The 17,192-nt window shown below is 29.2% G+C and overlaps 1 protein-coding gene across 1 annotated transcript; it reads left to right on the plus strand.

Moving 5' to 3' along the window:
* Nucleotides 1–11,254: 11,254 nt before the first annotated feature.
* Nucleotides 11,255–12,986, plus strand: LOC137810682 (two-component response regulator ORR3). Its single transcript, XM_068612070.2, has 5 exons — nt 11,255–11,731; nt 11,856–11,941; nt 12,037–12,117; nt 12,210–12,280; nt 12,415–12,986. Exons 1-5 carry the CDS (start codon nt 11,596–11,598, stop codon nt 12,722–12,724), a joined length of 684 nt encoding a protein of 227 aa, XP_068468171.1. The 5' UTR covers nt 11,255–11,595; the 3' UTR covers nt 12,725–12,986.
* The last annotated feature ends 4,206 nt before the right edge of the window (nt 12,987–17,192 follow it).

Genomic DNA, 17,192 nt, shown 5'->3' on the forward strand with positions numbered 1-17,192 from the left:
TTTGTGTATTGAATATAATAAAATTTTAATTCATCATTTCATTAATATCATATATTCAAAATTTAAAAATATAAATCTATATTTTATTTTATGATTTATTTCAGGCTGATTCTTCTTGCACCAATCAATTTAGACACACCCAATTGTGTATGTAAAAATACTAAAATGCCCTTAATGAAATTGAAATTAGGTTAAGTGAAATCTACACCAATCACAACACCCAACCCCCTTCATTTCGTAGGCAATGCAGCAGTCGCCATCGCTTCGTTTTCGTTTTCGCACTCAACCCAGCAGCCACTGACGTTTTCCCATTCTCCCATTTGCATTTCTCCTCTAAGGCAACAGAAGTTTCACTTGAACGAACCCTTCAAAGAACACGAACCTAGGAGCGAAGGACGTCCATTGTTGTGGTCACTAAGGCATCATCTATGAGGAAGTTCGACAGCGACCGAGAATGAAGGCACGAAGAAGACAAAGTGAGTTTTAACATGCCCTGTGCGTTCCAGATACTTTTATGCGGAAATAATTTTTTACTTCCAGATTTTCTTATCCAGAAGTGATTTATGTGCTGCGGATGGCTTCGTCTGAAAGGTTGTGTGTATACTTCCGCATCCCCATATCCGAAACACATTTAACTCTACTGGATATATACATCCATATTCCATCCATAAGCCATTTTCCTTCTATGGACATGGGCGTCCAGAAACTTCAACTGCAAATATTAAAAAGGATAAGGACAAAATGAGGTTTTAAAAAGTTCGGTGCATGAAACAATTGATTGGGTGCAAATTGCCTTTATTTCAATATAAAATTTTCATATGTTTTCTTATTTACTTGTAGAAATTTTAAATCTAAACTTTAAATATTTAATCTTATAATTATCAAGCTATAAAACACTTAAATTTTAAATTAAAAAATTATAAAGATTTTTGTTGATTTTTTTTATATTTAATATAGATTGACCAGGAGACCCACAACTCCATAGTTATGTGAGGTGGACCAGTATTAGCACACAAATCTTACATATATGAACTCATTTCTACTATTTTTGATGAACAAATATGAAACTGATCAAAACAAGATTGGTCCACATTGTCACTTTTGTAATTTAAAAAGTTAAAAGTAAAATTAAATAAGATAAGAAAGTTTAACTTTAATTTTATTTACCATAAAAGTATATTATATTATTTATCGTATTTTGAAAGTAATTAATAAAAGAAAACCCAAGCGAGTAAAAACTAAAAGAAAGAAGAAAAAGTTGGAGTATGGGTTGTTGGGTATATAAAATAGGGACACCTGATCCTAAGGAAGGAGGCAGAGTGAGTGAGTGAGACATTCTCCAATTACCACAATTGGGTCCTCAGTGTCTCTTGGCATTCAATGGCGGATTCAACTGTATATGTAACTGATCTGACACCAGATATTGATTTATGAATAAAATCAATCTTGGAAAACAACTCCACAAAATAATAAATATCCATATCATTGATTTGATCTCCCACTGCCTCAATCTAAGGGCATTCAATGAATGAATCACTTCTATCATTCACAAAAGCTCCAACACCATTCCAATTTATTTCTTTAACATTTTCCCTTCTTTACTTTTATCAATTCCACTTTTTTTCTACCACTCTTCCTTTATCTTTCTTGCACTATTCTAGGATTAATTCTCATAATGTAAATTTTTATTTTAAAACTTCCATGGCTTTATATTTTTATTGTATCAAACCTTACATGTATTGAATTCAAATATTTCATTTTTAATAAATAAATGTGTTTACTAAATTTAAATCTCTTAATTGCTTTCATTGCATCGTCTCATCAATTTTGCTACAAGTCTAAGTGATGCCTTTTTTCTCCATGCATATTTTGTGGATTATATTTGGATGGTGATGAAAGGAACTTGTGAAAACATGGAGGAAAGAAAACTATGAACCGATAATTGAAGTAGAGAGGTGGAAGAAAGGTTAGACCAATTCACTAGGAAATGTTTTAGGGGAGGCTTAAAGGAAGACTACCCTAGAGACAGAGAAAGCTTAAGACAAGTGTGTGAATTGATTTTTCAGCATAACACTAATCACATATAAGTTGAAAAATACAAGGGTTAAGCTTACTTATTTATAGTGTATTGGTAAGCCAAGAAATGGAGCCAAATTCAAACTAAATGCATACCATGTTATCCAACTCCCTTTGGTGCGCTAAATGCATACCATGACCAACCTAAGGTTTTCTTTGGGCCAAAGGAAGCCCAAATAAAACCTTAGGTAGCTTTAGAACCCTAACTCTAATCTACCTTAGGTCATAATACAAGATAAAAAATTCTACTTTACTTGGCTAAAATACATGACCCAATTTATTTAACAATTACAAACTCAAACAAATCATATTCTACTCTATAGATTTAATAAAACTAAAGTTTGACCAGAAATGATGTTGACTTATCTCCTCTTAAGTCTATTGAGACTCAATCTTCTTATGTTCTCTAACCATCGCTCTACTTGATGTTTTGGATAACTTGGAGGTCTTCTTGGATATGTTTTATTTCTTCTTTCATCCTAGTTGTCCTCTTTAGTTGATCTACAAAAGATAAACAAAAGTCCAATTAGAGGCATATGTGCTAATAAAAGCTTTAGAAAAAAAATCTAGGTTTTCATCCTTCTTATTTTGTGAGGGTTTGTAGTTAGACGGTTTCCATCAACACATTTACCAATATATAATATATAATATATATTACATGTTTTGAAAGTGAAGTTCTAAATATAATACATTATAAAGTATATCACTTCGTATAAATACATCAATGATTACCTAACATTTTAAATTTATTTGCGCCACATAACATTTATTATATATATTATAAAATACATGTATATTATATATATATATATATATATATATATTATAACTCAATCATTTATATTTAATGTTGTTCGCTTGTAATAAGTGAAATAGTCATTTTTTATTATATACCAACATCTAACTTATCAAAAGTATTATGAAAATCTATTAACTTTATTTGCCAAGGTACTCCATACACATCATAATAATTTGATTCATAAACTTTTTTTAACTTCTAACAACATGATATTTTAATCTACGTGATTATATCACTAGTGAAAAATAAAATATTTTCTTTCTTTAATACTAGATCCTTGGAACCATATTATCATCCTTGGTATCCTCAGTACACCCATAAAGGATCACACATCTACAAGGGGGTAACACAGACATAAATGGTCGCACTCATGAATGACAACATATAATAAAAAGATTGCATACAATATGTGTGTGTAATTATCAATACTTGAGACACCATATTGTAATATGAGCATTGACACATAGTTAGTTATATGGTCTCACACATTCCAGAACCCGAGACACCATTGTCAATACTCAACATTTGAACGACCACTTTATCATTTGAGCCTTTCTCTAGAGGAAAACAAATTGTCTTGGTCTCTCTCTCACTCAAGCTTCAAGTTATCACTTGAATGATAAGTTAATCTTGTCTGTGATCCACTATCATTCATCCAACAAGTTTTGTACACAATGAAACACAAAGAAACAAGTTTTGTACTCTATACAAACATAATAATTAACAAGTGTCACATAATAACATAAGGTCAAATATTTCAATTTTTAAGGATAACAAAAATTGTATAACTAAAATTAAATTTGCTTATTTTAGTCATTTAATATTTGAGAAAAATATTTCTATTTTTGCTTTTTAAATTATGAATATGAGATCAGGTGGTTGTGGGACAAATATAGTCCCATGTGATTTATATCATATTTATTATTATCATTAAATATGGAGTTCTTAAATATAAGAAAATTGAGCTGTTATATTATGAAACCCATGAGTTATGCAAAAATTTTGAGCTACGTAGATGAAAAGAGATTTTGAGACGAAAATAGAAATAAATTAATTTTATGGGTAAAATGTAGGAAGCAAATTTTCATTTAATTTTTGTCACTTTGTCGAAATTATGAGGGAGATAGAGTAGGAAACGTGATATTATTATATTTCTGAGACTGATTATTCTTTTTATACGTATAATATGTTAAAAATGATAAATTGTATAGACATATATAGTCTTCTTTGTAACACTCCGAAAAATACATCTAATTATTACAATACAGGTTCTACTTATTTCTATACAAGCATAAAGTTTTTCAAAACATTCCTAATACATGATTAGGACATATAGAAATACAAATATTTACAATATAAGTTTCATAATCAACGCCCTAAAACTCTTCTGATCCGCAGACACCTGTAAGATCATCTGCTCGTGTACGTAGTACAGTCATCGCAGTTCAAACACAACCAGAAAAGCAAGGGTAAGCTAGTGAAAATAGAATTTTATAATATACACAATTAAATCAAAAGAGAAAACCAAGTTACATGATCAATTTCTCAAATTATTCAATCTTCTTCAAATCTCAACAATAAAACAATCACATAGATCTCACATGGATCTACACATCCAAGATATTCAACAAACAACGTCTTCCGGAAGACCCGTATTAAGTAAGTCCTACCAGAGACTAACACCTGATCCAAAGATTATCAGCGAATCCAACAAAAAGGATCAGGGTAAGTTCAATACAACCCAAGCCGTGCATCTCATATGTCGCGGTGTGCATGAACTCCCCCATCAGCTTCTCACCACCTGATATCTTAGTCTATGTGACTTAGATCATCAGTGAAGCTCGGAGATCTCTGTTACCACATAGGCATCAATACTTAATACACAGCAAACATCAGTCCATACATTATCCCGACATCAATACTTAATACACAACAAACATCAGTCTATACATTATCCCAAATGTATGAATCCAATTTTCATACCATTTCGTCATACAATATCATTCAAAAAGTTATCCACAATATTCAAAATTTTATTTGACATAAAAAAAATACACTTTAATACTAAATCATCAAAACCCAATATTTCCACAAATTTAAATAATATATAAACAAACAACCCAATATAAATAAACACACAACATCCCTGCAAGAGAAATTGAATATTGGGACCACGTCCCTTCCGCATTCAGATCTTCTATCCTAGGGTGCTATTAAAAATTAAATTTAGCTTCCCTTACCTCAATTGCTTGCTTTCCAAGCAACTTTTAGAATTTTATTCCCCACCGTTTGGATAAGCTTCAAGATTTATAGGCCTAATGCAAATTATCCAAACAGAACAAAAATTAAGTATATAATAGAATAAGTTGAGAGGATTAAACTTCTCAACTGACCCCACCAAGATTGATGACTAAATAGTAAGGAAAAACAGAGAACAAAGGATATTTAGAGTAAAAATGAACTTATTCTGTTTGAAAATCTGATCGGGTAGAAATGTTCCTTAACTCCTCTGCTACAGCGTGGTATGATCAGATTCTAAAATAAATGAAGATTGGGAGAGAAATTAAGAGAGAGAGAGAAGAGAATTGGAGAGAGAGAGAAAAAAAAAAGAAAATGAAAGGCACTGGTGGTGGGGGGCAAAGCTTCTGTTGGTGTTTTTTTTTTTTAAAACACGCTGTTACATTCTTTGAATTAATGATTTTTTTTTTTGTTTTACAAATTTTTAAGTATTGCTTAATGTAACAGCCAAAAAATTACAGAGAAGTAGTGTGTTGTTAGACTTTTGCTTAATCACATAATATTTAAAAAATTTAAGTTATTAGTCGCAAAATTTAAAACTAATAACTAATATTAGAAATTGAAATAAATTAAAAAAGTATATTTTTTTTTTAAAAATTTTAAAATATTAATTTTTTAGATAGATTATATATCCATTTATAAAATAATTTTTAATGAATAAATTGATTTTTTATTAAATGAATCATATTAAATAATTTTTTTAACTAAAGTAAATCAAAACGAAGTTTTCAAATAAATTATGGAGAGAGAACATGCAAACTAAGTGAAATTAATGTAGTTTTTTAGGACTAAAACTTGAATAAATTGATTTTAAAGTTAAAACTGTAATTTATGAAATTTTATAATTAATATTATGTTATTTTAAGAATAAAAATGGCTAAGAAAATTATTATAAGTATAATTGATAATTTCAATAATTATTCAGAACTTAAATTTATGAGATACTATATATTTTTACTATGTATTCTCTTCAAGAAACTAATATTTTTTTAATAGAAACTAACTTGTTTTGGTGAAGAAAAATATTATTCAGTGTGTTATAGGTTTACGTGCTAGAACTTCTAGATATTTTTCTTATTGACATTATAATTAAATCACAAACAAAATTGTATGTATTTCTTAACAAATTAATAAAAGATTTTGAAATTAAAATTATGTTTTACAATAATTGTTTAATGAGAGTCATGAGATACCGGTCTTTTTAACATTGAAAAATAATTTTCCAAATGTTTTTTAACATGTTTGCATGTTGAGCTACTTATCGACTTGATTTATTCATATTTTTATAAATTTACTGTATTCTCTAAGAATTTTTATTTTTGTTATTTTTTATTTTTTATTATAAAAAAAGAGTTTTAATAAATTTGTATAAAAATTATTTTTTAGCTGAAAATTTTGTATAAATCCTTTAATAAATTAATTCAATGAAGATAACCTTTCAATATAATCTTTATTAAAGTATATTTCTAACTCATGGAGCTTCATTGAAGATAATTGGACTATAAAAATTAGAAGTGATGAATTAAAAGGAGCAAATCATACAAATCTACTTAATAAAGGAAGTATTAAACGATTTAAAAGATGAAAGATAGTTTAGTATAAAATTTCTTTATAATGTAGTTTTTCTTGGACCCACTTCGGTGCAATTGCTTAAACCCATTCGTTTGTGCTTTCAGAACCTTATAAATAGGAAACTATAAACACAATTAATACATACTCATACACTTTAGATACACTAATTTACTTACATTTACGTTTTCACTACAAAAAAATGTGTATATGATGATGGTTATTTTTGTATAAAGTTGCATTTGTAATTGTCACAATATACATGTGTGGTGATCCCGCGTACCGCTAGAAAGTATAATGTGACGGTCTATTGCGAACTGTCGCAACATGCGCTATATAATACCTTGTATAAAGTGACAATTTTAAGCGTGTAATTTATGTTAGTTATAAATGTCGTATATTTTATGCTTTTATAGTTTAATGCAATTCAGTTTTTATGTTTTTACCTTTAATGCAATTCAGTTTTGTCTATTTAAGTTCTTCAACTTTAGTGTCTTCTACTTTTCTTTACAGCTTTCAATTTCGTAACTTTACATTTGGAAGATAATTGAATTCTAAATATGGATAACAATGAATTCAAAATTGTGTTGGACGATGCTCTATTCAACTTGTTTTCTTTGAAACTGTTTTACAATTTTGTTCTTGATTGAAAATTATTTTATTTGAATATACAAACTGATTATATATAATTATATTTTTAGTATTTTGTGAAGTTAAAATGTGTTGCTTTAAATTATAAATTACCATATGTAATAAATTGATAAAGCTTCACTCAAATAAGTGTTTTACTATAATCAAGTTCTTTAATTCAAAGATGCTAAAAGAGTTTACAAAATAGGGTTTTCTTTAAATAAGTATTTCATTAATAGCAGCAGTTTCTTTAGGTTAAAGTCGTTATAAATGTTTTAGTTACACCCTTATTGGAACCAAATATCATAGCTATTTTGTTTTTCTTCATATCAAATTCAGGATTACAATGAAGTCTCTCATTTGATTACTGATATTATTGTTCATCATCCTACCATAGGTCATGGCTGCTTCCTTTTTTTCCACTTTGACTGTGTTTGTAGCTTCTCTTCTACTTGAGTGATTGTGCAGGCTTCCCAATTTCCAGTAAAAATAAAAAATAAGAATAAAATTTGAAAGAAAGGGTTTGTTATGTTGGTTGTAGCCCTATGAGTTTTAAACTGCTTGTATAGTCTTGATTTCTTACTTGTAGCACTTATGCATATTCCCTTCTAAAACTGATCTTAATAAACTTAAGAGGTGTTAGAGAAGATAAATTCCATGACTTTGAAACAATATTGGCAGAAGCACACACAATTTGATGGAGAAACCCATTTGTTTTGTATTAGTTTCAATGTAAAAATAAGAAAAAGTAAAGAAATAAAAACAAAAATGGATTAAGACAAGAGAATAAATATGAACAAGTCACCTTTAATTCAAGAACCAAAGGATAAGTGCAAGAAAATTCAGAACTTGAGAAAATTTCTCAAGATAAAGAACGAAAGCAAGAGTAGAGAACACTCAAGACTTTCAAAGTGAACTCACAAAAGAGAATTTCATTCAATATTCAAAAGTGTATTTACAAATGGAGGAGACTCCTTTTATAATGGAGAAGCTCGTGCAAGAAGTGAAATGGATAAGTAAATAAAGTTAACTTTGTTAATCGGCAATTAACACTAAGCATGATTAGTATATCTTAATCCCTTGAAATTAGGGAACACACATAGGTAGTTCTTTAAATATAGACAGATGTAATGATTACATGTGAAAAGTAATGACGAGTTGAGTAGAATGCACAAGGGTGACAAGAAGACTCTTAAAAGCTTGAAGAGTCAAGTGAAAGAGTTAAATTAACCCAGGTACACATGAAAGTAAGATGTGGTAGTTTAGAAGCTCCAGAAGATACTTCTAATTCTCTAGAATTCGTCCAAGGTTCCCTAAAGTTCCACTTATCAAGTTATACCTTCTCTCAAGTTTCTCCAAAGACTAAGAAATTACCCATGTATAAGGTCTCTAATCTTACCTTCCAAAGCTTTAATTCCTCTAGTTAGTCTTTCTTAAAATGTCATTTTATTTTTTCTTCTTTGTCATGCTTCTTATCTTTATTCCTTTAAATTTTTCTCTTCTTTCTTCAACAAACTCTTTCTTTATCCTTATTTACATCACTACCTCTCTTCCTGTTGTAGCATTAGCATATGGAGTAGGAAAAAGAAAATAACTTTTTGGGAAGAAATATGTGATTATGTTCAATCTTTGGTTAATGTTAAAAACTATGCTTTGTATAATAGTTATTGTTTCTAAAGTGCCATAAATTATTGAATTTTATGAGTAATTTCTATTGGATGGTAGAAAACATGTTATCATATCTCGACTTAATCTCTAAGAATTGAGATGCGTAAGACTAAAGTATACTAACACACCCTTCCTATATGTGTATCAATAGTGAAAGAAAATTCTTAACCTTAGCACATCATCGAGTTAAATCATTAATTTTCTTCAAGAAATTTGACATGTAATTTTTAATAGAGTTTCTTTTCTCAATCACATCTTTTTATCAGGATATTGTATAAGGAGTTCCAATATATTATGCTTAACCTAACACCTTTCTCACATTAGAAGATAAAATTTGAAAAAAATAAAAAAATACTTAAATATATTTTTAATCTTAAATATGACTGATATTACTTCTTGAAAGAAATATTTATTAGTTTTAAATTATTAATACTTTAATCTTTTAATAAAAATACAACTTAAAAATAAGTGATTAAATGAAAATGTAAATATAACATTGATAATTACCTAATTTATATAAAAAAGACAAATATATTAGAGACTAAAAATACATATTTATCTTAATTTAAAGTAATATTTTTATTTTAATTATATTAATTAATATTATTTATTTTAATATTGAACTAAGTATAGTTAACTATAATATTAAAGATGACTATTAGAAAATATCAGGAGTTTAATAGTGTTTGTCACTTAGTTAAACCCTATACAAAGTGAAGATGCAAATCAAAATGACTTGGTGAACCTCCAATTTTTCTTAATGAATATATTTGCTTGTATTTTTCTGTTGGACTACGTTTTCGTGATCTTTTAATTATCTTCTTAAATATATTAGAACGGAGTATGATATCCCGTTTTTGGTAAAAAAAATATTTTTTTTACAAAATGTCTTATGAGAAATTAGAGTTTTACATTTTTATTAGACATATTCATTAAGCAACATTAGAGAATTTTAAACTAGATTTAAAGTGAAGGAATTTAAAATTTTTCATACTCTTAAATTTATTTATAAATGTATAATTTCCGTTTTAATTTTCTGTGTATTATGTCATTATTAGAAAATTATTAAATAAAAATAATTTTTTTAAATTTTTTTTTGTTATTATATAGATTAATTATATACTAATTTAAAAATTATTTATTAATAATAAAAATTAATTTAGATATTAATAATTTTGTATTTTTTAAAATAATATTTAATTTAGTCAATATAATAACTAAATTTTTTATCTTTAAAATTAATTTTTATTTAATATTTTTTTAATAACATGTTTTAACTATATGTGTGTTTGTGTATATACATATTTTTGTTAATGAGACATATTTGATGTTTGATGATTTTAAAATTATTATAATAAAAACAACTAATTATTTGGGTAATCATAGACTTAAAAGCATTTGATTTTCATACACTAGGTGCAACTAGGGATTATTTAAATTAGTATTTTAGAAAGGTTGGAATTTGCATTATCTCAAACTTTGGTATTTTCTTAACTTTATGAAAATTAAAATCATTCCATGTCCTTGAGCCGTACAGGTCATTGATCTTTGCATGTTATGATTATGAATTAGAGATACTCAAAGTGATTAATAAAATGAATTGAATTATTGACATGCATAAAATATAAGTGTTCATTTTAATTTTGAGCTGGCATTGTTTCCGGTCTTTGACCAATCTTCATCAATTATTCTCCACAATAAACAAACAAATCTCTTGTAAATATCACCTCTATGAACACAAGCTTAAACTTAAAGTTCAGAGAATCAATTCAAAAATCCCAATAAAATTTCACTTAATGAACAACAAGCTTTTACCATAAAACATATTTATGGACATAAAAAAATAAAACAACTCACGAGGTTGCACGTGCATGATATCGCTTCCAAAAAGATTAGCATAGATACTCTACACACTTAAATTACAATCCCACAAAAGAAGAAACATAAACACACACAAAATCAGAAAATCATCTTAGCATTAATTAAGGAGTTCTCTTCTTTCACGACTTACTAAACGAGGAACGGTGAAAAAATGACGTCGGAAATTTGACGGCGCTGTTTGGTTCAGCCTTGACTTCGGTCAACGCTGTCACACCGCACCAATCACTGTGCGACGTCGTTCACAAACTCCCAAGATTGACCAAAATCACGCGAGATTTTGTTTGGGACGTGTCATTAATACCTTACTTAGCCATGGATCAGAAAAAAGAAAAAGGAAAAAAAAATTCCGTTTGAGATCACAAACCAAAGTGGATTTCAGAATCTCAGCGCCATCTTCCAAAAAACATAAATAAAAAGAGAAGATTTTAAGATTTGATTTTTCCAAAAGAGACTTTATTATTATTATAGCATTATTATAATTATAATAGCAATAATAATTATTAATAAAAAGCTGTGACAGATGGATATTATGGAACAACAACATAACATGTCACATAGCCACATTCATTAATATAACACTGTATTTAAGATTTGTTCACCCATGTTAAGGAATCCTCTTTCTGTTCTTTTCTTTCTTTCTTTCTCTTTGCTTACAATTCCCTCTGCACTTTTCAATGGACACAGACGGCTTAGTTTCCTTCGATCATATCTCGCCGGAGGATTCCCACGAGGTTCATGTTTTGGCCGTTGATGACAGCCTCGTCGATCGAAAGGTCATTGAACGCTTGCTCAAAATCTCAGCTTGTAAAGGTAATTAACTGTTCTTTAACATATCAAAACAAAACACACTGTTGGGTATTTTCTGTTGTTTTTTTTTTTACTCTTTTATCTGTGTTCTGTTAAGGAGTGTTTTTTTTGGTTGGAAAAATGGCAGTTACAGCTGTTGATAGTGGAATCAGAGCACTGCAATTTCTGGGGTTGGACGAGCAGAGAAGGACCTCTGAATCTGATGGTTTTGTCGTATGTATCATAAGATTTTTCGTTTCATTTTTATGAACTTCCGTTTTATTTTCCATAGCTTATTTTCTGCTCCATGTTTTTGTTTTTTTCCTTAGCCGAGTTTGAAGGTGGATCTAATTATCACAGACTACTGCATGCCCGAGATGACAGGTTATGAATTGCTCAAGAAAATAAAGGTTCATTAATTAATAATTAAATATTCTAATCATAAACCCTTGATTTTTCCGTGTGATCGATCATACTGAGTGAAAACTTTTATTTGATGCAGGAATCGTCCATGTTCAGGGAAATTCCAGTAGTGATTATGTCTTCTGAAAACATTTTGCCTCGCATAGACAGGTATTGTCATTATTGAGTTATTTCCTTCATGCTACATTTTTTCTGATACTAGTTAATTCAATGAACATGTATTAAAGTTTTTTGATGAATTTTAGAAGATTGAAACAAACTGAATTTTTTTTGAAAATATATAGATGCTTGGAGGAAGGTGCAGAGGATTTCATAGTGAAACCAGTGAAATTATCTGATGTGAAACGGTTGAAGGGGTACATGACAACGAGAGAGGTTAAGGTTGGAAGCCATGACAGAGGAAGTGGTGTTGAGATTAACAACAAAAGAAAGCTGGAAGAAGAGGAAGAGACCTCTGACATGTCATCATCGCCACCGTCCATGTCTACACTTTCATCATCACCGTTCCTTTCATCACCATCATCTTCTCCAACATCTTCACCAACCGTGCTCGCTTCACCAATCAGACGGCTTAAAATGAGCACCATCGATTGACTCTCTGCGATGCCATCCACAGCAGTATTTATTTTTTTGCTCTTAAGATTTATTGCTTTGCTCTCTATGGGGTTGAATTGCAATTACCCGTTGTTGTTGTTGTCGTCGTCTGTAACGGTTTTTGTTGCATTGCCCCTCTCTTATCTTTTGCTAATTTGTTTGTACGAAGGTGGGTTAAGGTTATGGAAGCATAATATTATTATGTGGCAAAAGAAAGTGATTGAAATAAATTACTTTTGCAACGTTTTTGTTGGATTAAAAAGATTGTGCCCTTTTACAAGAACGTGCAATGAAAGGTAGGAAATAAAATAATGGATGGTGTGTAGAAGGGGTGAGTGAACATTGAATTTGGGATTGGAAATGATGTGAAACAGATGGAATAATAGTTTGCAAGATCTTGTCTGGTGTAAAGAATAAAGAAATGTGAATTGGAGATGTTGGAAGTGTTCCCTTAAGGAAGAGGGTGGGAAGGTGTCGTGGGGTCTTGGAACTGCTGTACTTGTCTGGTTGTCTCTGATGGAGGAGGTTCGGCTGCAATAAACCTGCAATATCAGAAAGCATTGCCTGTGTCATGTGGAAGAGGAACCAGAATATTTGGTTGTTGATACTGGACCATGCTCATCCACATGTGCCCTCTTCACCATTGCCTTTTTTTTCATCTTTTTTCCACTGCTCGCCCCTTTAGGCCTCAACACGACATTGACTACCACAGGGTTAAGATTTTGTGGTTAGAGTTTAAGAGATAACCATTATCATCAAAACTATAAAAAATCAAGCAAAACAAACAGCTGTTACTTGTAACATGTGTCACATTGACTTGGTTAGTGAACAGATTTCTAGAGATGCCAGATTTCACATCACAACCTCTTGCTCTTCTTCATCTTCTCCTCTTCCAATGTGAGTTGTCTTTGTGTTCTTTAGAGGCTCCAAATACTTTCTTCAAAACACTATTTTATTTTAATGTTTAACCTAGTTGTGTAGGCTAGAAACCAGCTATGAGATAATTGTGGGAGTTATAAAACTCCAGCAACTGCAACAAAAGTTACTGAACTAATGTGGCACCCCATGTGCATAATTGTTAAGTTGACTGGTTTGACCACCTTCCCTTTTGTGTTGTAAAGCATAACAGGAAGCAAACTTCAACTACTGGTAGCCTTGTTAATTTGTCATAGGAGTTCTCTAACCTGCAAACAGGAGAATCACACTTTCCAAAGCACTTGTTTCAAAGATAAAAATTATCAAGGGTTGACTGAACAACCCTTTAGTGAGGGTGCCGTGCCTGCAATGCCAAAACAGATTATTGCAACTTATAACTAAAGCTATCTACTTCCACTCAGACAATGTTTTCCTAATCTCCTATTTCAATTCATATTTGATGTGGTTGCAAAGATTTTGCTGAAACTAAATTCACCATAATTGGATGAAATGCTTTAGAAGATACTCTATGCCAGTTTCAAAGAGTTTCTTCTCTGGAAATGTATGTTTAATAATACTTGAAGAGTGGAAAAAATGGAAATGATGAAAAGAAAAGAGGGTAGATGTGAAGTTGGGCCTATATGATTAAGAGGAAGGGTGGTTTTATTGGGGGTCCATAAAACCCAAATTGCAGGGCATAATAGTAGAAAGATGGAGACAAACTTTCTACTGGCCACCAATTTTGTATCTGTCGGTTGGCCCCATAATCCAAGTGCCCTTTAAGTGATCATTGTGAGAAGTTTGGTTTTAATTATGTCCCTCATGTTTGGCAAAATTCTGATACGTAAAATCACCTTTCTTTTGTTTGATTCTGTCACTGTGCCATATCTAATATCTGGGCCTTATCATATTTGTTGTTACCATTGTAGACAAAGTTCATTATAGATGACACACAGACTCATATCTAAAAGCATTTTTTGTTACCTAATTGGGCTAAATTTAGATGCTTAATGGGGAATCCTCATGAACCAGTTGCCTAAAAAAGAAACTCCATCACATGCACCCACCAATCAACCATTATTCTGCATGGCTAATGGATGTTTCTGGTGGAGTTATATCAGAGAGATAAAACACACCAAAAGTTTTCATATTTTCAACATCATCAAAATTTTAAATTGTCTAACCACTTTCTGAAACAAGTTTTTTATTTATTTAATTCAATAATATCCTTTGCCAATGTTTAAAGTTCTTAATTACAACTGTTTATAGTTCCAAATACTAGTTAAGTTTAAACCTTTTCAGCCCTTCAAGGACTTATTTAATATTTAAAGGTTTGAATTCGTGATAAAATATTTCTGGGAGGCTTAACTTCATTGACAAATCTATGTTAGAAGATGTAGGACAATTGTCCCACTATCATCTTAATTTTTTACTTAAAATATCTGTGGTATTTTCTTTTTCTTCTTAAAAGCACTAGTTATTGTCCCCCAATAAAGTAGACTTATTGATTTTTTTAATGTGAAAATTAAGCAGCGTGTATATTCAACTATAAATTAATTTTGGTATTCATAATACAAAATTGATTCAATATTTTCAAAGTATGAAAATGTGTACAAAGTTATAATAATTTTTACAAAACTTAAATATTTAAGATTTATTTATCATGAAAAGTGACTTAAATGACAAGTGAAAGTTTAGTTAGAAAACTTCTACAGTTATTTAACCGATATAAATAATTACTTTTCTATTTGAGGTATAACCTGTATTATACATAAAATTATTTATAATTAATTTAGTAATAATCTATATACGAAAAAAGTTTCATCTGAAGTTTTCTGATTGCAAGCACGCATGATATTCATGGTTAGTTACTGACCTAAGTTGATTATGTTTTGGACCTCATTAATTATTAGAGAGAGACTCCATTAACATTAAACCACTTCAGTTACTATTTTAATCTTTTATTGCACCGTCCCTTTTTCCTATTGTTAAAGAATTTATCAAAAGTGTGTTTCGATTCAAATAAAAAAGTAAACAAATAATAAAATTAGACAAGCTAAGGTACCAAGTTCATCAACAAACTTATCTAAATTATGTCTTGGACAATTTTTTAAAGAAGACAAATAATATAATTTTTTCTGTAATTTATAATTAGCTTTGAAAAAATAAAATTTTAGAAAAAATATTTAAAATAGTTTCTATAAATTAATTTATTCATGAAATAACTTTAAGTTATGTACTATTTATTTTTTATTTTATTTATACTTAAAAATCCTTATAATTTTTTTTTTCCTAATTAACTATTGAACTTGAGTAATGTTATGGACTATATAATCCTAAATTTCAGTCTAATAGATCTCTCTCTAGATATGTTGTAAATATTAATGTTTTTTTTTTTACTTTCATAGTAGAAGAATATTGGTGTTTATATAAACTTATACTTTTAGGAAAGAAAAACTAAAAATATTTTTTCTATAATAAAATTATTTTATGCATAAATTAGTTTGTAAAATTGATTTAATATAAATTTTCTAAATTTTTATTTTCAGTTTAGTTTAAACTAAATTAGTTTAAACTAATTTTAATTAATAAAAAATTATTTTTTAATTTTTATTTATCTTTCATGTAATAAATTGTTCTTAGAAGATCAAGATGATTTTCACAATACTAATAGTAGGCTTCAAATCCAATATTTTTATTTTCTTATCCAACTTTATCTTCTAGTATCTCTTATCCACTGATCGAGATGTTGGAATGTGTCTGTAAAGATAATCTTATATAATCTTATGTCCAAGTTAACTTTTATATATATATATATATATATATATATATATATATTAGTAATTGTACAACTAAAGAAGAATGTTTATCTTAGAAACATCATTACTTAAATTAAGCTTTTGCTAATATGGACTTTTGAAATGGTCTAATCCGTACTTCGACCATATGATTAGCAATTAGATACCTCCTAACTTATCCTAGTACTTTTGATTAGTAAGTAATTTTATTTAAGTTCTTTAAACGTATTAAAGTAGGAACACCTCAAAATATTTCATACATAAAGAAAAAAGTCTAGTCATACAAACTTTATATATATCCTTTCAATAATCAATATAATAAAGTTATATAAGGAAACTAATTGTCATTGTGATAAGGGATCAACACAAACTCCGTAAGTATGATGATTAGATTGTGTAACCAAATCATAACTATTAAAGCTTTTTTAACAAATTATTCTTATCGTGACCCTATCCAATGTCATGTAGTTGTTTATAAGAGTTACTTAAAATTAAATAAAATTGTCTAATAAAATTTACTATTAGTGTTGGAGATACCACATCGACTAATAATAACGTCAATTTATAATATATAAGTGGGGACAACCCTCACTTTATAGCCGGTTTTGAGAGGATGAGTTAGGCTTAAGCCTACTTCTTAATATAATATCAGAGCTTATCCTAGCAAAGTTTGGTTAGTTTATTGTGTCACCCGCTATTAGACCACCCATTTATCTCAACACACTTCTCCTAATCCTAACTACTGTTGGGTTTTT

This window comes from Phaseolus vulgaris, chromosome 2 (genome assembly GCF_051622355.1).
Source record: "Phaseolus vulgaris cultivar YP4 chromosome 2, ASM5162235v1, whole genome shotgun sequence".
Classification (NCBI taxonomy): domain Eukaryota; kingdom Viridiplantae; phylum Streptophyta; class Magnoliopsida; order Fabales; family Fabaceae; genus Phaseolus; species Phaseolus vulgaris.

What these genes read in the sequence shown, in the direction of transcription:
- LOC137810682 (XM_068612070.2), top strand. Translation starts at nt 11,596, where the DNA reads ATGGACACAGACGGCTTAGTTTCCTTCGATCATATCTCGCCGGAGGAT. An exon ending in CTGAATCTGATGGTTTTGTC is followed by an intron (nt 11,942 to 12,036) that starts GTATGTATCATA and finishes TTTTTTCCTTAG; the next exon opens with CCGAGTTTGAAGGTGGATCT. An exon ending in ATTTTGCCTCGCATAGACAG is followed by an intron (nt 12,281 to 12,414) that starts GTATTGTCATTA and finishes GAAAATATATAG; the next exon opens with ATGCTTGGAGGAAGGTGCAG.